General features: G+C 46.6%; 1 protein-coding gene across 1 annotated transcript in view; it reads left to right on the forward strand.

Annotated features, from left to right (window-relative positions):
• The first annotated feature begins 11,677 nt into the window (after positions 1-11,677).
• The window catches only part of AK3 (adenylate kinase 3), a 42,144-nt gene continuing 27,237 nt past the window's right edge, over positions 11,678-26,584 (forward strand). Inside the window, exon 1 of the mRNA XM_075596965.1 lies at positions 11,678-12,133. Coding sequence (XP_075453080.1) covers positions 11,986-12,133 — 148 coding nt within the window. The 5' untranslated portion in view covers positions 11,678-11,985. The remainder of the gene's footprint in view (positions 12,134-26,584) is intronic.

Below are 26,584 nucleotides of genomic sequence, written 5' to 3' on the forward strand. Positions count from 1 at the left end.
CAGTCCTTCTCCCAGAGGGGGGGGGAGGGGGAATAAGGGTTACACCCCTATGTGGTATAAATATTCTGGACACTGATAATGGACATATCCAAGGTACATTCCAGTCATGTAAGTCTGCTACTGAAAAAGATTTCCTTCCCGCACTGAAAGAGTTAAACAGACACAGCCATGTCTCAGAAGCTTGCAAAGATAACAAGGTGCACTAACTACTGTACAAGCAGTGAAGATCTGCAGAAGCCTGTTTGATTGCTTTGGAGAGGTACATGTGTCACGTACACAAGCAATAAAGCGGCAAGCTGAAAAAAGGTGATGAACCACAGGAGCTGAAGACAAACTTTTCTCTACTTTTCTCATGAAGTGATACAGAGGATGTAGATCAAAGGACATGACCATATATAAAAGCTAAAAGCTGAAGACAGAAGGAAAGGTGGGCTAGCGTATGAATGATTGATGAGTGATGTATGCAAAGTAATATTGTATATCAAATATAGAGTATAAATATAGGTCTTTTTGGCGTTGGCTTCTTGTACTGCGCATGCCAGCTAGGGTTACTCTTGCGTTGAGAGTGTCCCCATCTGACTTATTACCTGTTGTTACTATTTAATAAAACAACTATTCTTACATCCAAACGTCTGAGGCTGATTGAAGTGGTTTGAACATAATCCTTACAACACCCGATTTACTCTCTAATAGTAACGTCCCCACGTAGGTAACACAGGATGTTTAATCTTTGCTTATTGAAATGAATAGAAGCATATATAAATATATGACAAAAAGAGGAAGCGCATTCTCCATAGTATAAAGAAAAAGTAGTAAACCCACACTCAAAAACAGAAAGAGAAGGAGAACAGATCAATCAGAATAAGTCATTTACTTAATTACAGCATTATACAATGGTGTATATAAAGAGGTGGGAGCCGGCACTCCTATAATAATAAATTAAATGTAGTAACGGTGCAGGAAACCAAAGGGGAACCCTAAGCCTCTGAATACATATAATCAAAAAGGAGTAGGGAACCCGCACTCAAAAAAAAAAAGAAGGAGAACACATAAATCAGAATAAGTCATTTACTGGGAATCAGCCATAGATACAGATACCATATACTGTGTATACAAGCACCCAAGTATATAACATACACTCAGAAATCTACAACGAACACTGAAGCATACATAACTGTAGCCATGTGTAAAATTGGTGTACATATCTCTTTCTCATGCTGGCAGTAAACCTGGTAAGTATGTAGGATTGCCAGTAGTCATCATGGAGGTTTGCCCTCAAACCCTGGTGAGCTGTCATATGTCCCAAAGGAAGTGACAACATGCTTGGTGTCCACCCTTAGTGACATCAGAGATGTGCCTGTTCCTGAGGTGATATAAGACACAGCACTGCCTAAAGTTAGTGGTTCAGTTTCCTGTGTTGTGCTGCCTCTGTTCAGTGAGAGGCACGTGAAGGTCTGAAATGCCTTAAGGAAGTGTATGGGCATGATCCTCTCAGTCCACTAGCATCCAGGCCAGAATTATTGGCTGTTTGTGGGTGTCCAGTATGTCACCCAGAGTGTTACAGCGTTGCTGCTCTAAACTCAGTGGACCATGCTGTGCGTAGGCCACCTTAAGAGGGTATGGTAGTACCACTAATGGATACTCCATCAGGGAGTAATCCTGGTTGTTATACATCTACGTTAGGATGTATCTGTTATTATGTTATGATGAAGATATGTACTGTATTGTGTATTGTTGTGTTTTGCAGTGCTACCTGAAGGAAGGTTCCGTAAATTTAGATCCCAGCCGGGCCGTTGGGTTCCACCAGGGGGAGAATGTAGCCATGTCTAAAATTGGTGTACATATCTCTTTCTCATGCTGGCAGTAAACCTGGTAAGTATGCAGGATTGCCAGTAGTCATCATGGAGGTTTGCCCTCAAACCCTGGTGAGGTGTCATATGTCCCAAAGGAAGTGACAACATGCTTGGTGTCCACCCTTAGTGACATCAGAGATGTGCCTGCTCCTGAGGTGATATAAGACACAGAACTGCCTAAAGTTAGTGGTTCGGTTTCCTGTGTTGTGCTGCCTCTGTTCAGTCAGAGGCACGTGAAGGTCTGCAACAGTGTTGCAGTAGTCTCATGCTAGCTGTGAGTCTGTGCAGCTCTGAGCAGAGAGACAGAGAAGCTGTTGAATCTCCCTAAGGGGAGAGGTGGAAAGCAACTCCATTAGGAGAAGGAGGAACTTTCCAGATGGAGTGCAGCAAAGGAATGAGCGGCTAAGCTGATAGCTGTGAGGGGCAGCTGGCCCATACCACCATGCCAATAAAGATGACCTTGAATAAAGACACTTCACTGTGTGAGTCTGGAATTACTCCGCAGGGGAAGGCATCACCAAGAAGGAGTTCCTCATCAGAACCATCCCCATGCGGACGCAGGGATCCTGATGAGGTGGAGGCGTTGCACTGGATATAGGTAGGACTCAAGTACACTACCTCAGCTGCCTGTCTGGGTTGGCAATCCCCACACAACATCATGCGGGAGACTCAGGAGTCCTGTTGCCAACAGGTGCACCACCAGACACGACCATGTAATGGGGACTGGTTAGACCACAGGGGCCAATGTGAGATTGGGTGGGTCAGGCTAGGTCAGAAAATCCGTTACATAACATATAGAGAGAATACTTACTGAGCAAAAAAATACTAGGCTAGATAAACTGCAGTACAAACACTGCATACAGGGGAAAACAGGAGGGGTGCTGGGAAAAATAGAGCTACTATAGGTAGGCAAACCACAAAAAGACTGACAAGCAAAAAAAGAGCAACAATCCAAAGCCTGGGGGGGGGGGGGGGAGGGAAGAGGAGAATGGGGGGAAAAACAGAGGAACAACAGGGGGGGGGGAGAGAATGGGGGAAAAACAGAGGAACAACAGGGGGGAAGAGCTAAATAAAAGGGGGGCAACGTTTCTCCTCAGGCCTGTTCCCAACGGTTCTAAACCACTGCAGTACTTCCCTTCTCAATTTGACTGTAAATATACCCAAAAACATAAATACCAGACTCCAGCAAAAAAGGCGAGTCACGTTAAACAAAGGGAGCACTGAATAATGTGAGGCAGAATCAATGTAATGAATTGAGCAGAAAAATGCTGTCATGCAAGGCGGTATAACGTAGATAAAGGGAACCGTCCGTCCGAATTGCAGCCTGTTGTATAACTGATCCCCGTAGCGAATTTAAAGGGCTGGTGACGTCATTGCATCCTCACGTAACGTCGTGGTGTAGCATCAAAATCCACAGTTTTACACATGACTGTCAAGAAATGTGGTATACTTAAATAAGTGTCAGTGGGAACTTGGCTATGTGGGGTAGACCACACAACAGGTCAGGGGTAGGTTTTGACAGCTCAAGGCTGTGATTCGGAGGAGGGACTTGGAGGCACCACTTCATACAAGCTGGACATAGTGCCCGCCAGTTACACTTCCAGGTCATTGATAGCATTGTCAGGTCCAGGAGAGGAGGCAATCTTATGAGGGCTTTATTACAAAAGGAGGTGAATTGGTTCAGGAGACTTGACACTTTGGTCCCACATGGCATAAATAAAGATCTGGACTCGAGTTGCTTCCTTTAGGGAGACCCATCTAGCTAATTGGTGGTGGTCCTGCCTTGGGTGGCACTCTGGTCCATTCCACATACTTTTACATCCATGTTTTGCTCTAAATATGTGAGTTTTATACTCTGACCTGTGCATGTTACCTGGTTCTTATTGTTGAGTGATTCATCCATTTTTCCTCTCTGTGCAAATGCCGCTTACCTTACATGTCCCTCTATTTGTTGTTGATTTTTGAATGCTGGGCCCTGACCCCCATATTGTAAGGATTCTGCCCGATACATGCCAGGTTTTGCAGCAGTTTGGGTTTTCCAGCTTGTCTGCCCTTTCTCCTCATTTCATCCATTTTGGTTACTGGTAGCCTGCTACTTAAGGCTGCAGTTCCCAGTGGGAGTCGCTGATCAAAGTTCTGTTTGCTGCAGCTCCGGTTGGCCTTCGCCGTCACGCATTACTCTTTCGTCATTTGGAATCCCTGTTACGGTCCCTGACCTCGCTGCCTTCCACCTGCCCTGACATTTTTCCTGTTGCCTGGACTCTGCACCACTGCCGCCTGCACTGACCCTTTGCCTGCTTACTGACTACGGATACTGTATTGTTATCTGTATCTATTGCCGATTCCCAGTAAATGACTTATTCTGATGTATGTGTTCTCTTTCTCTTTCTGTTTTTGAGTGCGGGTTCCATACTCCTTTTTATTTATATGTATTCAGGGGCGTGTGGGTCCCATTTGGTTTCCTGCACCATTACTACATTTAATTTATTATCATAGGAGTGCCGGCTCCCACCTCTTTATATACTCCATTGTATAATTCTGTTTAATTATACACATTAAAGAGGGGAAAGTCGAGTGTAAATGCCATCACAAACAGATATAGCCTGTGATGGGGAGGAAAGGGTTAATACCTGATTTGCTATGCATTACTGTTGTTGCCCTGTCCCCGCCATTTTTATTCCCCATTTGCAGGCTATTCCCTGTCTGCGAGGGTAAAAGACAAGATGCATTGCTTGCCATACCCTCTAACTGACACATGATGGCAGATCTTAAATGTAAGGCAGGAGGTATTTTTTTGTAAGTCCAAGCAGGAATTACTTGGACATCCAGCTGTGATATGGGTGGATGAGCTGGGACTATTTTTATGACCAAGCCTCAAAGGGCTGTAGTTATTTTTATGATGGAGCCTCAAAAGGAGTCACAGATTTAGAGTCCCCCTATCTAAAAGAGTGTCAATTATGAAAAGACCCAGAGACCCATAATGTATACAATACTGGCATACGGATGCACAGCAGATGTCAGGCTAGTGACACCTTTGAGTCAGAAACCAGACACAGTGGCCCCAAGTTATGGGTGTAGCCCAGGTATGCTAAGTGGCATGGGCATCAACCTGACCCATGCGCCCTGCCCATCGGACAGCCCTTTTTTCTGGTCTTATGAACTGTGGGTAAATTGGCTATTCTTGGTTTTTTTTGTTCCTACGAGGGGATTGGATCCACATATTAAAGATAGCTTTGGGCAGTCTATAACTGTTGCTCCCCCAGGTATCCCCAGTGTGATTCCTGAATTTTAATCCATGATGTACAGATGCAAGACTTTGTTCCAGTACAGCAGCAACCAGTCCAGGAGTGAAGGGGTTAATAACCACATAACCACAGGACTTTTAAAACCAAGGCTGCATTTCTTGTGCTTGCAAGCAGGGGACAATTTCTTTTGTTTCAAAGGACAATTTCTTTCATTCCCTTATTCCAGTAAGTGTTGTTTTTAAGTGTATTCTGCAGATGTCGTGTGTTTGTCTATTAAGGAAATAAATCACAATTTATTTTGCAACTTGTTCTGTTCAATCAAGTACCCAGAAATATAAATGTGTTGATAAAAGTTGGTGTCATCGTGACATAGCCACATTCACATAGAGCAGCGGTGTGCAAACTGGGGGGCGCGCAAGATTATTTAGGGGGGGGCGGGCTGCGTGTGGGGAAACCTGGGTGTGGGCAGAGCTGTGAACGGGCGGCCAGAAGCTCTGTGCTGAGGCTGCTTCTCTGCGTGTGTCTTGCAGAGGGGGCGGGACCTTGCTGTGGGGGCAGGGCTTTCCTTCCCTGCACACAGACATCCCCTCCTCCTCCTGTGTTACCCGTCCCAGTTTACAGCAGCATGGGGGACAGGAACAGGCTTACAGTAGTACTTCCTCCCCCAGGTGAAAGTGTGTGACTTATGATTGTGTGTTATGTGTGTCTGTCTGTGTTGTGATTAAGTGTGTGTGTTGTGCCTGTGTTGGCTGTGATTGAGTGTATGTGTGTGTGTTGTACCTGTGTTGGTTGTGATTGAGTGTGTGTTGTGATTGAGTGTATGTGTGTGGTTGTGATTGTGTGTGTTGTGATTGAGTGTGCGTGTTGTGTCGGTTGTGATTGTGTGTTGTGATAGAGTATGTGTGCTGTGTCTGTGTTGTGATTGTGTGTATGTGTGTTGTGATTAAATGCAGCGGTGCGCAAACTGGGGGGCGTATGGTCTCCAAAGCTTGGCTCTTCAGGAGACAAACAAAATTGACTTTGACGCGCGCTCAGCAGTAGTCAATGCGCACACACACACAGCCACACAAACACACACAAAAATAGCCCCCGCTCGTGATTGCAAAATTATGCAGGACACCCTGTGCTCGTGCTTGGAGAGTTGTTGATGTCACCGCTCTCAGCGGCAGCGTGGACGCAGCCTAATTTTGCAAGCGCGAGCTGTTGAAATATGTAAGTATTTAGACATTTGTATTTACATTGTACACCGTTTAATAAAGGTTTTTTTTTCTTCATGTGATTGATTACATCAGGCAGGGGAGGCCCGAGAAATGTCATGGATGAAAAGGGGGGCTCGGGGTAAAACGTTTGCTCACCTCTGACATAGAGAGACCACTTGGTCACAGATGCCTGCTGCCAAGTGTAGATGAGGTATCAGCTTGCAGTGAAATTATGTAATGGTGGGAGTATGGAATCAGGTTTCAAACCAGAATCCGAGAAGGCGTCCCTCCAGTTACAGAGGCAAGTGAGGATGTTATATATTAGCGGGTGCTATTTCCCCCCACTATATAAGTCTATGTACAGCTTAATAATAATAATAATTTTTTTTTGTGTCAATTTTTTTATTGAGAACAACATACATCCACAATAATAATAATTTTAAAAAAATCTACAAAGGATATAACAGGGTAATATGAATGAGGGAGATATAGGAAGGACTACAAAATGTATATAAAGAAAAATCCAAAAATCTACTTATACAAAAAAAAAAAACAATAATACTGTACATTTATGTTGCGCTAGAAAAATCTAGGTTCAAAGACTGTGCCAGTTTTTTTTTTTTTTTTTTTTAAGAATAAAGCCAATCTTGACTGAGGCAGATGGAGCCCTAATCTTCTCATGTATTTGTAACAGTGATCGCTCAGTTAAGCTTCTTGGCTCAACAGCTGGACAGAACATCCAGAGTTGAAAGGCTATATTGACATACACAGAGGAAAAAGGTTGTAGTGACATAAACAGGAATTCATCCAGCAGCACTATAGAGAGGCATAATATACAGGGTTACAGTATGTACTATGAGTCTTTCAATGTGCTTCTGCTCACAGATTTGTTAACCCTCCATCTTAGCTTTAATGTACACAGTGGTGGGATTCAGAAATTTTCGCAACCGGTTCTCTCTCACCTTAACGCTCTTTCATAGTATACCAACCCTATATTATAGTCCTGACAGCGGTGCGCAAACTGGGGGGTGTGGCAGTTACAGAGGCCCCGCGTTCTTTCCCACGGCATTTAAATTAAATGCCAGGGGAGGCGCGAGGCCTTTGTAACTCACTTACCTGCTGCCAGCTGGGTCTTTGGCGATACGTCGTCTTGGCAACGCAGGGGGGACCTGGAAACCCCAGAAATTGTGAAGAAAATTAAGGCCGCTCCGCCCTCTAACTAACCCCTGCTCCCCCCCGGATATAGGACCTGGCGGTTTAATGGAGCCGCATTCACCATCCTTTTCGCGAAACTCTTTGGGTTACTAGGGGCAACTACATCACCAAGCCAATAGGACCGCGTGACGTGCCCAGGCAGCTGCAGCGCGTTTGCGAAACTGGACTGTGCAGCGTTCCATCCCCTGACGTTGCGCCGTGAAGCCAAAAGTTGCCTTTAACACAGACTGACAAGAACAGCGCATGCGCACAGCTAGGCTTTAACCCCATCGGTTCCTCGCGTCACTGACAGGCTTGCAAATACTGCCGACGTCTGCAAAACGGAGTCCTGGCTTCTGATTGGCTGGCGTGTTGCACGCAGTCTGTGCGGAAGGAATTCGCTGAATCGGCAACTGGAGAGTGTGAGGTTTATGTGCAGGTACAAAATAAAGGGGACACATGGTGTATGTGCAAGTACAGTATAGAGGGGAGACAGGTGGTATATATGCAGGTACTGTACCTTAAAGAATTAATGACCAGTTCGTCAAACTTGGGAAATTCTAGGAACAAGTTCGCACGAACCGATGCGAACCGGAAGAATTCCACCACTGAGTACAGTACTTTGCGCTACCATGCAGCCAAGATGTCCACCAACAGGAGGATGGATATTTATAGTCTGACAATTAAATGAATCTCATGATTTTAGATAATTAAGCAAATTAGCATATTAAGGCAGATTGCAATGCACATTGACTTTTTGGGAACAGTGTGAGAAGACAAGAGAGATGGTGCGAGTGTAAGATGGGAAAAGAGAGGGAGGGTGTAAGATGGGAAGAGAGAGGGAGGGTGTAAGTGGGAGCAACGGGGGTTACTAGGGAGAGTGGGTATAAGAGGGGAATTTAGAGACGGGGGAGAAAGAGACGGAAGCAAGAGGGAAAAAGAGAGACAGACAGGTTGTGAGATACGGGAGGAAGAGAGGGGTGGGGTTCCCCAGAATTTCACAGTATAATTCTAGGGTTTCTTAACAAAAAAAAAGGTTGAAAAACACTGTGCTAGACAGTCAGCTGATTATGATTAAACTCAATTCAGACACAAGGTAATTAACGCACGAGAGACACAGCAGACAAATGTTTATGTTAATTGTTATTAGAGACTTCTCATATTTATGATAGCAGTTACTGTGGCTAATATTTTCTGGCACATGATCTTGTAATTGCTGTAAAATGGTTAGCAGACTTTACCTATAAACAGAGATGAAATATGTTAGCTCTATACAGCAGTTGGGGAGTCCTCTTGTATTCTCTATACACACTGAAATGTTCCAGCACTCACTGACTATTGGAAGTAAGGTCAAAATCGGAGTATGCCAAAAAGGACCGAATTTAATGAAGATAAACAAAAAACCTGGAATAATGTCACATCGGCAAGGAATACACAAAAATATGGACCCTAGGGGTAGTGATGTGGGGTCAGATACACAAGGGAGGGAACAAAAAAAAAAGAGGGATGGGGTGTATGTAGTGGGTGGGTAATCGCGGGGCAATGTTTCGGGGTGTGAACCCCTTCCTCAGGCCCCTTCTGTCATGGAACAGGAATACTCCTGTCTGCACTTCTGTTTCACCCCCCCTTTCCTCGCAGCCCTGCTTGCCAGCTTATTAGTGCCAGCTGTATGTGTTTGGTTCTGCACACAAACACAGTGCTTGTGTGATAAATACAGTGCCATTTCCCCTATCCCAGCAGCTTGCTGTATTAGAGATGCAACATTATTGCTACATGTTGTAGCTCCCCCAGACACTCCTGTGAGTTGCCATAGCAGCCCCAGCCTTTCTCTCAAATGGGCTAGTCCGCTTTCTTCCCCTCTGCTCTGCCCACAGATGGTCTGTCCCCAGACTATTGTATTGTATTGTATGTCTTTATTTATATAGCGCCATTAATGTACATAGCGCTTCACAGTAGTAATACATGTGGTAATCAAATAAATAACAGATAATATAAATAACAGATCATGGGAATAAGTGCTTTTTGACAAACATAACATTAAGGAAGAGGGGTCCCTGCCCCGAGGAGCTTACAATCTAATTGGTAGGTAGGGAGAACGTACAGAGACTGTAGGAGGGAGATCTGTTAAGTGCGTCTGCAGGGGCCAAGCTTTATGTATCATGCGTTCAGAATATCCACAGTGCTATTCATATGCTTCTTTAAGCAAGTGTGTCTTAAGGTGGGTCTTAAAGGTGGATAGAGAGGGTGCTAGTCGGGTACTGAGGGGAAGGGCATTCCAGAGGTGTGGGGCAGTCAGTGAAAAAGGTTTAAGGCGGGAGAGGGCTTTAGATAAAAAGGGGGTAGAAAGAAGACATCCTTGAGCAGAACGCAAGAGTCGGGGTGGTGCATAGCGAGAAATTAGGGCTGAGATGTAAGGAGGGGCAGAAGAGTGTAAAGTTTTAAGTGAGGAGAAGAATGGAGTGTGAGATGCGGGATTTGATTGGAAGCCATGAGAGGGATTTCAGGAGGGGAGATGCTGAGACAGATCTAGGAAAGAGTAGAGTGATTCTGGCAGCAGCATTTAGGATAGATTGTAGGGGAGACAGGTGAGAGGCAGGAAGGCCGGACAGCAGGAGGTTACAGTAATCAAGACGGGAGAGAATGAGGGACTGAGTCAGAGTTTTAGCAGTCGAGCAACAGAGGAAAGGGCGTATCTTTGTTATATTGCGGAGGAAAAAGCGTCATTTTTAGAAATGTTTTGAATGTGAGGGGCGAATGTGAGAGAGGAGTCGAGTGTGACCCCTAGGCAGCGTGCTTGGGCTACTGGGTGGATGATCGTAGTTCCAACAGTAATGTGGAAGGAGGTAGTAGGGCCAGGTTTGGGAAGAAGTATGAGGAGCTCTGTTTTAGCCATGTTGAGTTTAAGGCGACGGAGGGCCATCCAGGACTATCTTACTACCCAGCATACATTGCCATTTCCTTTCCTCCACACCACTGGACGAGTGAGTACCTCGCTGTAACCCCTGTAATGGTGCTACAGGATTATCTTTTCACCTCCCTTTACTACTAAGCACACACAGAGATATTTAGACCTACACCTCTACACAAGAAACTGTTTTTCCCTGCTTTCTCCAAAATAAAGTAAGAAAAGAAACAGACCTTGTCGTGCTTGGAAAAGAGGGCGAGTTGACACTATCTGAGCTAAGTCATCACCACGTGACCCTCTGGCTTCCAGAATACCTTCCCTTAAGTCCAAAGGTACAAAAGGTACTTCCCTAAACCTTTATAGCCCCACTGTAATAAACAAAACCAAACACAAAATACAGTAACTGTAATCAGAACAACGTTCTGAGTCCAGATCCTAGTAGGTGAATGAAAATCTCAATAGATAAAAAATCCAACCGTAAAGTCCTTAGTCAGGGTTTGGATAATCCTCAATCTCTCTCCTGCTGTGGGAAGTATTCCCTGTTTAACTCCATATTGTCTGCCACTTAAAAATATGGTCACTTTAAAAAAGAGGGACATTTAAAAAATTAGCAATGCTGCTAACTGGTACCACTGCAGGCACAGCTGGTGGCGGTGGCACTTGTACCACTGAATACACAGCTTCTGGTGGCAGCACTGGACCACTATAGAGGTGGGTGGTGTGGCATATTCTTCTGGGTTCTGGCAGTACTTTGGTTAAAATGTAAGATGAATGTCTCCTCTTCTTCCTGCAGTTCCATGCCTTCATTACAGGAGACCTCATGGGAGGATGGCAGTTCCCCCCCCCCTCCCCCCATTTTTTGTAAATATATCTGTGGCTGCTTCTAGACCCAGTTTTGCTGCTAGGAGACTTTAAATAGCACCACGTGACTAGAGTAATTGTCAGTGCATTACAACCCAAAATGTGTTATGGGGTCAATTTCTTTGCTTGCTTGTAAATTGGAAAGTTACAGTTTAACAGCAGCACTGGCAATAACTTTTACCCGAGGGTGAGGAGGAATTATACAGAAAGAGCAGCAGCTCTATACTTCCTGCTGCTGCAGCAACACATGAACTCTGTGCTGCTGCTGCTGCTGCTGCTGCTGATCCCCTCCTCCTCTGGCAGCGTCAGCAGAAAGAGAGGAGGAGGAGGGAGTAATATACTGAGGGAGGGAGTAATATACTGAGGGGGGGAGAAATATACTGAGGGAGGGAGAAATATACTGAGGGAGGGAGAAATATACTGAGGGAGGGAGAAATATACTGAGGGAGGGAAGGAGAAAAATAACTGAGTCCCTGCAAGAGGGAGACAGCAGGTCTCCAAGAGCAGATCCCAGCACAGGCGCCCCATGCAGATCTCTCCTCTCTGCAGTTTTTAGCGGGGTCTTTTTGTTGTTGTTGTAAAATGTTACTTCTTTTTTAACGCCAGGTCCCAGCAGCCCGTATTGTTATAGCACATATATCCTGATCTAGGGGTCCCACAGGCCACTTTATACCCAGTTTTGAACGTGCCGGGAGGTTATCTGGTATTGCACACCCTCTCTCCTCACTATGGGGGCTCGTATGCTTTTTCGGGCGGTGATCATGGGTCCCCCGGGCTCGGGGAAAGGGACGATATCTAACCGGATAATAAAGCACTTTGCACTGAAGCACCTGTCCAGCGGGGACCTCCTGCGGCTGAACATCCAGGGGGAGACAGGTACGTGCAGCAGGGAGCGAGCCGGGCAGCAATGTGTTAATGTTAGAGACAACCCCCCCTCCCCAGCAATGTGTTCATGCACCCCCCCCTGAGCTGCCAGCAATGTGTTAATGTTTAGAGACCCCCCCCCAGCAATGTGTTCATGCACACCCCCTCTGAGCTGCTTGCAATGTGTTCATGCACCCCCCCCCCTGAGCTGCCAGCAATGTGTTCATGCACCCCCCCCTGAGCTGCCAGCAATGTGTTCATGCACCCCCCCAGCAATGTGTTCATGCACCCCCCCCAGCAATGTGTTCATGCACCCCCCCCCAGCAATGTGTTCATGCACCTCCCCCCAGCAATGTGTTCATGCACCACCCCCAGCAATGTGTTCATGCACCACCCCCAGCAATGTGTTCATGCACCACCACCCCCCAGCAATGTGTTCATGCACCCCCCCCCAGCAATGTGTTCATGCACCTCCCCCCAGCAATGTGTTCATGCACCCCCCCCAGCAATGTGTTCATGCACCCCCCCCAGCAATGTGTTGATGCACCCCCCCCAGCAATGTGTTCATGCACCCCCCCCAGCAATGTGTTCATGCACCCCCCCAGCAATGTGTTCATGCACCCCCCCCAGCAATGTGTTCATGCACCCCCCCCAGCAATGTGTTCATGCACCCCCCCCAGCAATGTGTTCATGCACCCCCCCAGCAATGTTTTCATGCCCCCCCCAGCAATGTTTTCATGCCCCCCCCCCAGCAATGTTTTCATGCCCCCCCCCAGCAATGTTTTCATGCCCCCCCCCAGCAATGTTTTCATGCCCCCCCCAGCAATGTTTTCATGCCCCCCCCAGCAATGTTTTCATGCCCCCCCCCCAGCAATGTTTTCATGCCCCCCCCCAGCAATGTTTTCATGCCCCCCCCAGCAATGTTTTCATGCACCCCCCCTGAGCTGCCAGCAATGTGTTAATGTTTAGAGACCCCCCCCAGCAATGTGTTCATGCACACCCCCTCTGAGCTGCTAGCAATGTGTTCATGCACCCCCCCCCTGAGCTGCCAGCAATGTGTTCATGCACCCCCCCCTGAGCTGCCAGCAATGTGTTCATGCACCCCCCCCAGCAATGTGTTCATGCACCCCCCCCAGCAATGTGTTCATGCACCCCCCCCCCAGCAATGTGTTCATGCACCCCCCCCCAGCAATGTGTTCATGCACCTCCCCCAGCAATGTGTTCATGCACCTCCCCCCAGCAATGTGTTCATGCACCTCCCCCCGCAATATGTTCATGCACCCCCCCCCCAGCAATGTGTTCATGCACCCCCCCCCCAGCAATGTGTTCATGCCCCCCCCCCCACAGCAATGTTTTCATGCCCCCCCCCCCAGCAATGTTTTCATGCCCCCCCCCAGCAATGTTTTCATGCCCCCCCCCCCAGCAATGTTTTCATGCCCCCCCCCAGCAATGTTTTCATGCCCCCCCCCAGCAATGTTTTCATGCCCCCCCCAGCAATGTTTTCATGCCCCCCCCCCAGCAATGTGTTCATGCCCCCCCCCCAGCAATGTGTTCATGCACCCCCCCCCCCCCCCTGAGCTGCCAGCAATGCATCGAGGACAGACTCCGGGGTTAACCCCTTCATTGTCGGAGTTTAGCAATGCAAGTGAAAGGGGGAACATGTGGGTTAACGCTGTAGTTGGCATACATAACCAAGCAGTGGCATGTTGTGTGCTGTGTGTGAGGGGGGCGGGGGCGTCCTTCACCCCACGGATTCATTACTCCCCCTTCAAGTGGATCACGAATGTATTGTTATTGGCTACGAATGAGTTAAACCAGACCCACACCCACATAAAGAGCAGTGTCATCTCAGTATCTTGTGATGAAAAAGTAGCTGTGACCCCTCAATGTCACCTCAACAGCAGTATTTCAGCGTGTCTAAAAAGTCACTATTGCAGGTTAATAAAACGTGTAGCAGCACAGAGTAGTGCCGTGTATCTCCTTCCAACGTGTGTGTGTGTGTGTGTATATATCTATCCTATCTATCTATCCATCACTATAGCCTAGAGGTGTTAAGTGGAAACAAAGTAATAAGCAGCTGCTGGGGGCCTCAACCAGTTCTGTACTTTGTTGTAAGCAGCAATTCCTCCCTGTAACCTGTATAAATATAACTCCTATCATTTTTGTATATTGCTCCCTGAGCAGGATTTGCTTAATCTGTATTTTATGTGGTTATAATGGTAATCGTTATATTGCACTGGAGAGAGAGAGACATTTAACCCTCCCCGACACTTAATATTCCAAGCACTTGTATCCCCTGAATGGAGCACCAGACTCTAAAAATCAAAACGGTATTGGAAAGGGCAAGAGGAGATCTATTCAAGTAAGTACAATATACAATGCAAATAAACGGCGATCAGGGCGTACTGCTATAAAGCAAATTCAAATTAAAAAAAAACGGTCAATTTATGGAAACATTTTTTGTATCCATGTACTGATCTTTCTTAAACTGTTATTCACAATTAAAGTGAAAGTTTTGTATATTTCCCGAGAAAAATGAATGAGGCGATTTTTTTAAAGATTTCATTTTATCTTTATAGCTTTATCAGTTTGGTTAATTTTGACCAATTTACTCTTCAGACAAAAAAATGTGCACCTGTATATTTCAGGACCTTCAAATGGCTGTATTACGAAAGAGATTAAGTAAAGATTGTGACAAACGCCTTCATAGTGCCTGTCTGCTTCATTTAATCCATTGCTAGATATTGGAAGGATTGCCTGCTTAACCCCTGCAGTGCCAGAGGGGTCACAGCAAAGCTGTGCATTGCAAGCCCCTGTGGCACTGTAGAGGGTAAAGTCATACATTTGGGTCATATGTTGTTCCCTTACCTGAAACACTTCAGTGCATTGCTGAGCCCTCTGGCACTCTTCATTCAAATGACCGCGATAATCCTTTTCCTAATGTTACTTTTATGTCGCGGGCGCTTATTCCCATTCAGTGATCTTATATCACGTGTATTACTCCTGTGAAGCGCTACAGGCATACCCCGCATTAACGTACGCAATGGGTCCAGACCATGTATGTAAAGCGGAAAATGTACTTAACGTGAAGCACTGCCTTTTTTCCACTTACCGATGCTTCGGTACAGGTAGGGAGCCGGTATTGCTGTTCAGGACGTGCTGTCAGGCGCATGCGTGAACTGCCGTTTGCCTATTGGGCGAGGGGAATCAGCGCGTCACTACTACGGCGGTCTGTAGGGCAGAATAAGTGTCCGTAGTCGCAAAGCAAGCGTATGGACATGGGCAGTGGTCGACAAATCACCAAAAAATCTACTCGCCGAACAAAAAAATCTACTCGCCACCTAGTACAAAACATGTGCTGCTTTGGCCAATAGGAGCTCGCCACGATGTTAAATCCACTCGCCCGGGGCGTGCAAATGTATAGGTTTGTCGAACACTGGACATGGGTATGGGGCTAATGAAAATATGTCCTTACTCGCGAGTGTACTTAAAGTGAGTGTCCTTAAACCGGGGTATGCCTGTATATACACACATGATACATCCCATTATAAGGCCTGTCCCCAGCTGCGGATTTGAAAATCTGCTGCACTTAGCTGTGGCGGCCGCCTCCTTGCTGCCGCCCTCCTCCTTTCGAATCGCAGCGTCAAATGATGACATTGCATGGTGTCATTTGATGTAGCATTGCCATGGTAACGAGACATCCGTGGTGTCATATGACGCCACAGCTACGTGCCTTCCCATGAGGCCCGAGAGTGCAACAAATGTATGTGGGGCAGACATTTTTGCTGCCCGGGCCTAATGGGCCTAATAGGAAATCTGCCACTGCCTGACCTATAAACCCCCTACTGATTCTCCCCACATCACAGGTTAAGACTGGCATGGCAAAGTGAGGGCCATGTCTTCATACATTGATACAACAGACATACCCAACAGGCTGCTCTTGTAGTCAAGGCACAGACTCAGGCATGCTCACTGCATGCAGAGTTGTTGGAAGAGAGTGAGACTTTGGGTGACCCTCAAGCATGAGTTATTTTTTCTTCAATCTGTCCTTTTTTCCTGGGGTTGAAAGGCCACTTGTGTACATGTAAGACATCTGTATGGCAGCTAGCACCTGGTAACCACATTAAGTTTGAAGAGGCAATCCCAGGCTGCTTGTGTGTGTGTGTGTGTGTGTGTGTGTCTGTGTCTATCTTCTGGAGATACCTGTGCATTAGATGCCGGTAACCGCTCTCCTCGGCTACTAGGGTTCACACTGTCTGCTTTTCAGAGAGCTGCGGGCCAATAGGGAGCTGTGATGTCATTGGTGCGGCTTCCTATTGGCCCATATGAAGCGGGAGCTTCACACCTGAAAGCCCTGCTTGCTGATCCAAAGCAGCTACCGCCACCTACTTCGGAAGTAAGTATCTCTGGAAGTAGTGGGTCTCCAGAGCTGAAATTAACGGGATTCAGACATCCCCCTGCTTCAATTCTGTGTTTTTTAAACTTAAAAAAAAAAATTGTCTTGGATTGCTCCTTTTAAAATACAAGATGGTGGTCTTTGGGAAAGTGGACTCTATTATGAGTATTGAGAGTCTGCTAATTAATTTGTCCTTTTTCAAGTGTAAAACCTGTGTAACGGGTATTCCCCCCCCCAATCGCAGATTACACGGTGGGTGCGGAGAACATACGGTGTTACCATAGGTGTGGTGCATTACCTGTTGGCTCACAAGAGGGCTGAGCTTCCGCCACGGGGAACCTGGGACATAACACAACACTAACGGTGATCACTTACACGATGCAGCGCCTCCACCTGCGATGGCTCCCGCCAAAGGGGGAGTAGTTCCTCGCAGGACAATCACTAATAATAACATACACAGTGGGGTATAATAACTAATGACTTTACTAACATGCATGGAGAATATCATCACATCAATCATAACCTGTGTCCCTCTCACGAGGAGACACTAACAGTGACGTCTCGCAGGACGATTCCCCAACACTAGGTGATCCCACCCAGTGCCCCAAGAACCCCACCCAATGTCCCGTACTCCTACAGAGATAGTCAATGGGTGACTGCGCAGTCACTAAGAACCTCTAGGCCTGTTGGTGCACATATGATGGTATAATACCTGCCGAGCACTCCGGTGCTCGGGTCAGCAACAATCTTCTCAAAGGGTCAGACGTGTGATGAATCCGTCTGATCCTCCAACCGAACTCCTTGCACGTGCGGACCGCCAGGGGCGATCCTATTCGTACGAAAGTCTCTGTGAACCCCAACGTGGGTCCAACCGCTCCCACAGGAACAGCAGCAGCCGCTGTGTCCCTATCTACATAAGTGGTACTAACGTGACAGGAACCCTAACCTAGGGCCTGTCCCTGTAGTACAGCAACCTGTAGTGGCTTGGGGAACTCCTATGGCCAGTAGGGGGTAATGACCTGTCCCACTCCCCTAACTACCCAAGTCCCTTCAGCCTCACTACTTTCTAACTAGTCCCAGCGCCTACAGCAGCAAGCTGTAGCTCACTGGAGGCTGAAGCCAACGTGCTGCACAACAAGGTGCCTGCCTGTCAGACCTCACAGCACTAACAGCCGTGACTCTGACAAGGCAGCACTCTATGCTAAGGGCAGCGTCCCTATCTTGGGCCTCCCTCAGCACTTACCCACTAAACTAGTGGGAGTTGAGGCCTACCTGGGGTGTGGGTACCTATATGGGGCAGGAGCTGCACTCGCTCCCCGCACCCTTCCTTCCCTCACAGCTCCCTGAATCCAACTCTTTGTAACCTTCCTTTTTCCAGCTCCCACTAATGTAAGTGGCAGGGTCCCTAACCTGAGGGCTGCCCCTGGCAACACTCACCTTACTGGGGAGCTGAGCTATCTCGGGCCCTGGGGGTGCTGGCCTAGTACAGGGAGTCCCCGACTCCTGTACCCTACCTCCTTCCCTGGGCTGCTCCGGTCTCTGACTGATCAACGTGCTGCAAGCCCGCGAATTGTATCTCTTTGCCTCTGCAGAGTTCCTAAGCCCTATTGGCTCCCTGGTGTCACGTGGGGCGCGCAGAGGCTCCTGGGATCTGTAGTCCCTCTCTAGGGCCGTCCCTAATAGGCTGTGGCTTCGCGGGCTTTTCTGCCTCTTTCCTGCGCATGCGCGAACTATAGGGGGCTGCCTTGACTCCCTCGCGCTACCTCTCGCCAGCCGCCGGGCCCGTAGCAACGCGATCGCGGCCTTAGCGACGGCCCGATCGCGTCCCCGGCAACCGGCCTGCACTAGGGGGCAACGCGCTACTCCCCGCTCCAGCCCTACACTCGCGCGACCACTGCGCATGCACGAACTAACGCGCAAGGGTGGCGCCCTAACCTCCCGGCTCCGAGAGTGCCGGGATTCCCGTGACGCGCGTGCGGCCCTGGCAACCGGCCGCACGCGTCCCCAGCAACCCCCGAGCCGGGACCTGACCACCCTCACATCCCGTATCGCCCGACGGGGCCGCCATTGGACTTGGCGGCACCCGCAACCTCTAGTGAGGTGAGGGGGGTGCTGATACTCATGGGAGACCTGGCTACACCTGGATAAAGTTATCTTGTAATATGACCTGAACTCAAGCAAGTGCTGTGCAGAAACAGAGTTCCGCTAACAAGTAAATGTAATATAGGCTGAACTTGATGGACCTGTCTTATATTTTTTTTCCAACCTCCCTTCAACGTAACTAACTTTTGGAGATGATTAAATGTGGCTGTTGGATCAATTTTGACCATGTTTGCCAAATGATTTAATCACAAAAAGACATTGTTTAGTCATCAATATCGTCAGTTTATCGTGGTTCCAATGTTTGCAAAGTTATGATGGTGCCAACATTGGTGAAACACAAAAATAAGTAGCTGATGGGCTCGAAACTAGTGTTCTTGGATTTAATTGCAATTTAATAAGGCACTAATTTAATGGTGATTTGACTCTTTCTAATGAAGTCAATTACACAAAGATGCTGAGAAATGTTTTAAGACCCGCTCGGTTAGGTGAACTGCATTTTAATGAAAGGTGTTCTTTTGTGGCGACATGAAATATATCCGGGTCTGCCATGTATGACACTTGAGCATGTGACCTGCATATGGGACAAATGTTAATACACAGCTCTCTAGCTGGCCCACTTTTCACCTTCGCAAAGGTCCCTCAAATGAACAATATCTCCCCTCAATTCGTCCCAATATACCATCTGTCACAGATGGCACACTTGTGAGCCCGTGACTTACATATGCAACCAGGGTTAATACACACGGCTACTCTAACCAACTCACCTTTTGCCTGTGCAAGGTACTTCAAATTAGTTAATATTTACCCTTACTCGGCTGTCATCTATATCCAATTGCCGTCGCTACCACCCAAGAAATATTAAATATGAAATTTGCAGAGTCCAAGGTCACTGTTTATTAAAGAAAAGCTATGCACTTAACAGACAGATCTATTGTAAAAATGTGTATGAAAATGTACTTTACTGTATACAAAGCATGCAAGCAGTTAAATCAGAGCCCAAGTAAATTGTAGAAATGTAGCGACACACTACCACCCGCTCAGTTTTCAAAAAGACGGTGACCAAAATTTTGTTCAAAATAACTTTGTTTAGTGAAACATGTTTGCTGAGGAAAAACCGACCTATATGTTTCGCACTATGCTCTTGTTCACGTTTGTGTGTGTGTGTGTGAGACACACTGCTTGGGTTACAGAAAAATATTATTACCAGAGCATACAGTTACAATAAATGCAGACCAGTTTCTTAAAATGAAGGGATAGAACATAACCAGAAATCCATATACAGTACGTTACCGTATGGCATAGGAAATATGAGAATTCACGTGTCTGATCCCAAAACACACCTCTGTTGAATTCTGATTTTCATATTACCTTGGTGAGACTTTTATATACAGATGGTCCTCCGAGTGAATCTGTTCCGCCAAACTGCGACAGATGGTGAAACCGTCAGATTGTGAATCCAATGTTAATCCGCGTCTGCGAGCATCCGATAATCCGTTCCGACATTAGATAATGCATTCCGCGGGAATGCATTATGACGTGTCGAATTATATGAACATAGGAAAATGAAACAACGGTTGCTGAAGACCACATGTACTATATTTTCCCCATTTCAAATAACATAAGGCCACTCCTGATGTAAATCAGCTCTGGCTGACAGTTTTATTATTTATGGGGGAAAAAACTCCCTTATTTGGATTTTGTTATGTATGTCCAATTTTGGGCACCACTTCTTTAGAAAATACATTTTGGAACTAGAGCGAGTGCAGAGAAAAGCCACCACATTAATAAAGGGGATGGACAATCTAACTTATGAGGAGAAGCTAGCTAAATTAGATTCATTTACATTAGAGAAGAGGTGTCTGAGGGGATATGATAACTATACTATATACCAGGCCTGCACAACGTACGGCCCACGGGCCGCATGCGGCTCATCTGGCCTCTCTGTGCGGCCCGCGATGACTCTTGCCGGGCGCCAGTTAATTAAATAAATTTAAAAAAAAAAAGTTTAAAAAAATGGCGGCGATTCATCCTTTCTCCCTCCCTCCCTCACCCTCCCAGCCCCCTCCCTCTCCCTCCCAGCCCCATCCCTCTCCCCTCCAGCCCCCAGGTTTTGCGGTGCGCGGGGGCAGCAGCAGCATGAGGAGGATGCGGCAGCCGTGTGTTTTTTTTTCTTCAATAGCAGACTGCCGGGGAGGTCAGAGCATGCCGGGGGCGGGGCTTAGTACCGGGGAGAGGATGTGCTGAGCTGATCTAAGAGAGGTGTGTGTGTGTGTGCGAGAAAAACGGGTTGGTGGGGGGTGGGTGTGAAAAACAGGCTGGTGGGGGGGTGGGTGTGAAAAACGGGCTGGTGGGGGGGAGGGGGTGTGTGAAAAACGGGCTGGTGGGGGGGGGGTGGGTGTGAAAAACGGGCTGGTGGGCAGCTGACATGTGAGGGGGGGGTGGGCTGCTGACATGTGAGGGGGGGGTGGGCTGCTGACATGTGAGGGGGGGTGGGCTGCTGACATGTGAGGGGGGGTGGGCTGCTGACATGTGAGGGGGGGTGGGCTGCTGACATGTGAGGGGGGGTGGGCTGCTGACATGTGAGGGGGGGTGGGCTGCTGACATGTGAGGGGGGGTGGGCTGCTGACATGTGAGGGGGGGTTGACTGCTGACATGTGAGGGGGGGTGGACTGCTGACATGTGAGGGTGGGGTGGACTGCTGGCAGGGGGGGGAGTGATGTGAGGTGCAGGGGGCGGAGAGAGTGATGTGAGGTGCAGGGGGGGAGAGAGTAATGTGAGGTGCAGGGGGGGGAGAGAGTGATGTGAGGTGCAGGGGGGGGAGAGAGTGATGTGAGGTGCAGGGGGGGGAGAGAGTGATGTGAGGTGCAGGGGGGGGGAGAGAGTGATGTGAGGTGCAGGGGGGGAGAGAGTGATGTGAGGTGCAGGGGGAGAGAGTGATGTGAGTTGCAGGGGGAGAGAGTGATGTGAGTTGCAGGGGGAGGATGAGAGTGATGTGAGTTGCAGGGGGAGGGTGTGATGTGAGTTGCAGGGGGGGGAGAGTGTCATATTGAGAGGAGGGGGAAAGAGTGTCATATTGAGGGGAGGGGGAGAGTCATATATTGAGGGGAGGGGGAGAGTGTCATATTGAGGGGGGGGAGAGTCATAATGAGGGGAGGGGGAGAGTGTCATATTGAGGGGAGGGGGAGAGAGTGTCATATTGACGGAAGAGAGACATGGGGGGATGCTGACTTGTGGGGGGGGATGCTGACATGGAATGGGCTGGGGGATGTGGAGAGGGGTATTGTATGTTTGATGTGGAGGGGGGTATTGTGTGTGATGTGGAGGGGGGTATTGTGTGGGTGAGGGGGAGAGATGGGGGTATGAGAGATAGATGGGGAGTATCGTAAAGATTGATAGTGAGGGGTTCTGGGGAGATATGAGGATGATGATGATAATGATGGTGAGAGGTGCTGGAGAAGAGATGATGATGATGATGATGATGATGATTTTACACGTGCGGCCCAAATTTTTTTTCCTTGGAGCAGTTCGGCCCTTCTCACTTTACGAGTTGAGCAGGCCTGCTATATACAATAATATTCGGGGACAATACAAGGAGCTTTTCATCCCACGGGCAGTACAAAGCACTCGGGGGCATCTCTTAAGGTTGGAAGAAAGGAGATTTCACCAGCAACAAAGGAAAGGTTTCTTTACAGTAAGGGCGGTTAAAATGTGGAATTCATTACCCATGGAGACTGTGATGACATATAATAGATTTGTTCAAAAAAAGGTTGGACATCTTTTTAGATAGGAACAAAAATAGGGTGATGGTGGACACATCATCTCTTGCTTCTATCTTCACTCTGCTTACTAGCCCCCCACCCAGGGTTAGTCTATCTATATTTTCCTTATTATGACTTTATACAATATATAATAGTAGTGAGTTGCCCTACATTGACCTTTGTGGATTACAGGTTAAGACCAATTAGCCATATATGTGATTCTAGTAGCATCAGATATACTGGGTTTATTCCCTCTTTTTTCTACAATCTTTTTAGATAGGAAAGGTATACAGAGATATACCAAATAAGTAAACATGGGAATGATGTTGATCCAGGGAGTAATCTGATTGCCAATTCTTGGAGTTAGGAATGAAATTATTTTTTTTCTTATGAGATATCATTGGATGATATTTCACTGGAGTTTTTTGTTTGCCTTCCTCTGGATCAATATACTGTAAGCATAGATATAGGATAAAGTATCTGTCGTCTAAATTTAGGATAGGTTGAACTTGGTGGATTAAGTCCTTTTTTTTCAACACTGTAACTGTGTACAAAAATTTAAAGAGTATCCCACAAAAAGCACTCTGGTATGCAAAGAATATATACTAAACATAACTAAAAAAAACAAGTTTAAAACAGTCTTTAAGGAACCAAAATCCAACGTATCGCCTCAAAATACAGCAATTTGTAACACAGAAAATCCTGAATGCTAGTGCCCCAGAAGGACAACCTGATAGTGAACAGTAGTTATCTATAAAGAACATGGAGGGGTGAGGCAGCAATTAGCCTCCCAGCACCTGGACCCGCCGGTCAAAATTCTAGGTTGTGGAACAAGAAATTCCGTGATCTGAACAGCAGCATAAAAAAGGGACGAAACGTATGTCGGGGCTGCCTCGTTGTCTGTGTCCTCTCATGGAACCATCTCGCACCCGGCACTACCACGGAAATCTTGTGGTCACACGTCTGTTTCAATCAGCTGCATTTTGATCCCAAACTCTGACTTCGGCTAAGTATTTAAATGCTGTTACTCCGCTACTCTGTATCACATTGGACTGGTTTCTTTTTACGTAAAATCGGTGATACTATGGAATTCATTCAGCATAATTTTGTATCTGAAGTGACAATATCTATACTGTTCTTCTACAGCTGTTACATTTATCTATGTGCTCAAGCACACATATCTGATGTGTGTATTGGATAGACGTCCCTTTTTTATGCTGCTGTTCAGATCAGGGGATTTCTTGTTCCACAACTTAGAATTTTGACCGGCCGGTCCAGGTGGTGGGAGGCTATATATTTCATATCTTAATTTCTCTAATACATAGCCGCGAGTCATATCAATCGGTTGAAGCGAGTTTTCTGAATGTTCAATAGTGAACCATATTTGAGCGACGCATGGATATCTGTACCTTGCCACCTCCAAAACATGAAGGGGTTGGCTTTATTGCATTTTTCTAATTGCAACTATTTAGAATATCTGTTATTCTTCAGAATCAATGCCATCCCACAATATTCTATTTTTAATATAATCCTCCAGCTAAGTGGTGACCTGTTTGTCAAATCTCTCTGTGATGCACAGGGGGTGTTTCAATAATGTAAGGCTTTCTTTGAGGCTGACCGCACAAGATCTGGCTATCGTCCACAGCCTTCTAAACTATACATATATCACCTTTAGTGGACCATCAGTGATAGCCCCCCCCCCCCAATTAAGTCCTCTTTCTAGGTCAACACAGACAAAGGAAGGGGCTTGACATATCATAAAAACAATTCTTGTACTTTTTAACACAATTTCTAAACAATGTTAATCCCTGAAGTACCAGATGGATAAAATATTTAATATATTATCACAGAGTCTTCTGACTAATGCATTCTGGCTGCATAAGTGGGGTAGAACATATGCAAACTACAGCACCGTATTTACAGAAAAAAGGGGTCCTTCTCTAAATTTGCAAAACTACTCCCCCCCCTATTTTTATATGTATGTGACAATCTACATTCTTTGTTGCCTGCTGTAAGATGGCAATCGTTTGGTGCTCATATTATTATTAAATCTGCTAAAAATCCTGATTGTGTGCCTAACGAAACGGCTGCCTCCTAAGGCTGGGTCCATGGCGTCCGTGCACGTGACGTCACCCGCTTTGTAGCTGCAATGACGGAAGGGGGGCGTGGCCGTGACGTTACGGAGCTGGTTCATTCTCATTGGGCGAACCGCTCACGTGACCTTTCTGTCGCGCCGTGTAATCAAATGTAACTGATTCCTTGGGCACGAAAGCGCAGTCTATGGCTGCGATCATTGCCTTAAGGCATTGTCATTGCGCCACACGCTCTCGCTGATCATGGACGCAGCCTAACTTTGTGCTGTAGTCTGTGAAATGCAGCTGATATGTAACATTATATTACCAAGTGTAACACATTATTGTTACAGATTTCAGAGTATTAGATAGAGGACAACAGGTACAAGCGCAATAGATGGTCTGCTGTTTAGAACACAGCAAGAGATCTGTTTGTGATACTTTGTTGCCAAAGGGCAGAGCTCAAAAAGGTGTGTCAGAGATTTTCAAAAGCATTCAGAATGACTTTTAAAATGGTTGTTCTAACAACCAAAGGATGATTACTGCATTAAAAATGGCATTAGGAGTGTAAAAAATTTTTTTTAGACAGTTATCTAATATTATAGAACTGAAGTATTTAAAAAATTAAATAAAATGTGGGGTTTTGCTGCTTTTAATGTTTTAAGATCCGGGGCAATTCATTTGCATTAGTTTTGCCTCAATGTTACAGTGGGGAGACTTCAGTAAATAACCCCAGTTGAGTTACAATGGGCTGTGCAGATTGCTGTTACTACTACTCTGCAACATCCAGATATACAGTACGTCACAGGGAAGTTTCTCAGCCTCCGCACGCATCAGCGCGCATGCGGAGGGAGAAACTATAGCCGCGCTTATTACAGATGCAGGGGCTTTGTGCATCTGTTCAGCGCGGCCCAGCCTGCCTCAGCGACGCAGATTGCACTATGTCCTAGGCCTTAAACACATTTGAAAGCGGCAATCGTATGTATGTATGTATGTTTTCACCCCCCATATTTTTATTCTTTGTACAGGATAGGAACCGGGGAGTCCTCTGAAGCTGAACCATACTATTTTCAGCTCCAGGAACTGGATACTTACTGGTGCAGTTACTGGGCTTAAATCCCCCTCCAAGGGAAATAAATGTCTGCCAAATCTTGAGTCAATGGGAAGTCGCAACATCATCGATTGCAGCTTCTTATTGGACGGCCAGTAAAATCCCCTTTAAAAACCTTAGTATTACCGATAACTTGACCAGTAACTATCTCATGAAACAGGGGAGGGGTCCCCGAAGCTGCTGGGAAAAAGGGGTTCAACTCCGGAAGCCCCTTTCCCACCTAGATTTCAATCCTATAAAAGGGGGGGGGGGGGGGTTAATTAGGGCAAATTGCTGCATTAAGTGTTTGGTTAGATATGTTTAATAACTCTTCAAAATAAAGCTTGAAAGCATATCTCAATAAAGAGGCTCCACTGGCAGCATAATACACATTGCTTACGTTGGCATATACTGCAGTTATGGGACAATGCCTAGATGAATGAGGTGGGGTAGGGGCTCTGATGTGTTAATAGAACATTGTAGTGTAGGTTATGGATTTGGGTGCAGGATCCAGACTAATTCCGACATTGGATGCAGAGCCTCGGGAAACAATTGACGGAAAATTATATAGAATTGACCCCTGTCTTTATAAAACAGACTTTGCAGTCAGTGTAATTCACAGTAGTTTTTTTTTTTTTTCATTTCCAGCGATACAGACATTTTTATGTTGGGGCAGGAAACATTCTTTTTTTTGCATATTTCCCATGTTCCAACATAACTCTTTTTAAGAGCATGCACATGCGACACAGGAAAATGAGGCAGAGTATCACTTTGCTTTTCCACATCCAGCCTAGCTCCTTCCTCGCACAGACGAGTCTTTATATGCCGTGTATGATAGTGTAGCGAGGCAGGTCAAAGTACTTCATCATACTCTATCACTTCACATGGTAGCATGATAAAAAAAAAAAAATTAGAAGCAAAATGTAAGTGTTTGTGCCAGATACCCATAGCAGTGCAATGAATTCCTAATTTTGTTTGTGTTGTTATATCCTTCTTCCTGTGAATTCCTCTTCATTTTTTCCCCCTCTTCTAACTTTGGTTTTT

The sequence above is a fragment of the Ascaphus truei genome, chromosome 1, assembly GCF_040206685.1.
Source record: "Ascaphus truei isolate aAscTru1 chromosome 1, aAscTru1.hap1, whole genome shotgun sequence".
NCBI lineage: Eukaryota > Metazoa > Chordata > Amphibia > Anura > Ascaphidae > Ascaphus > Ascaphus truei.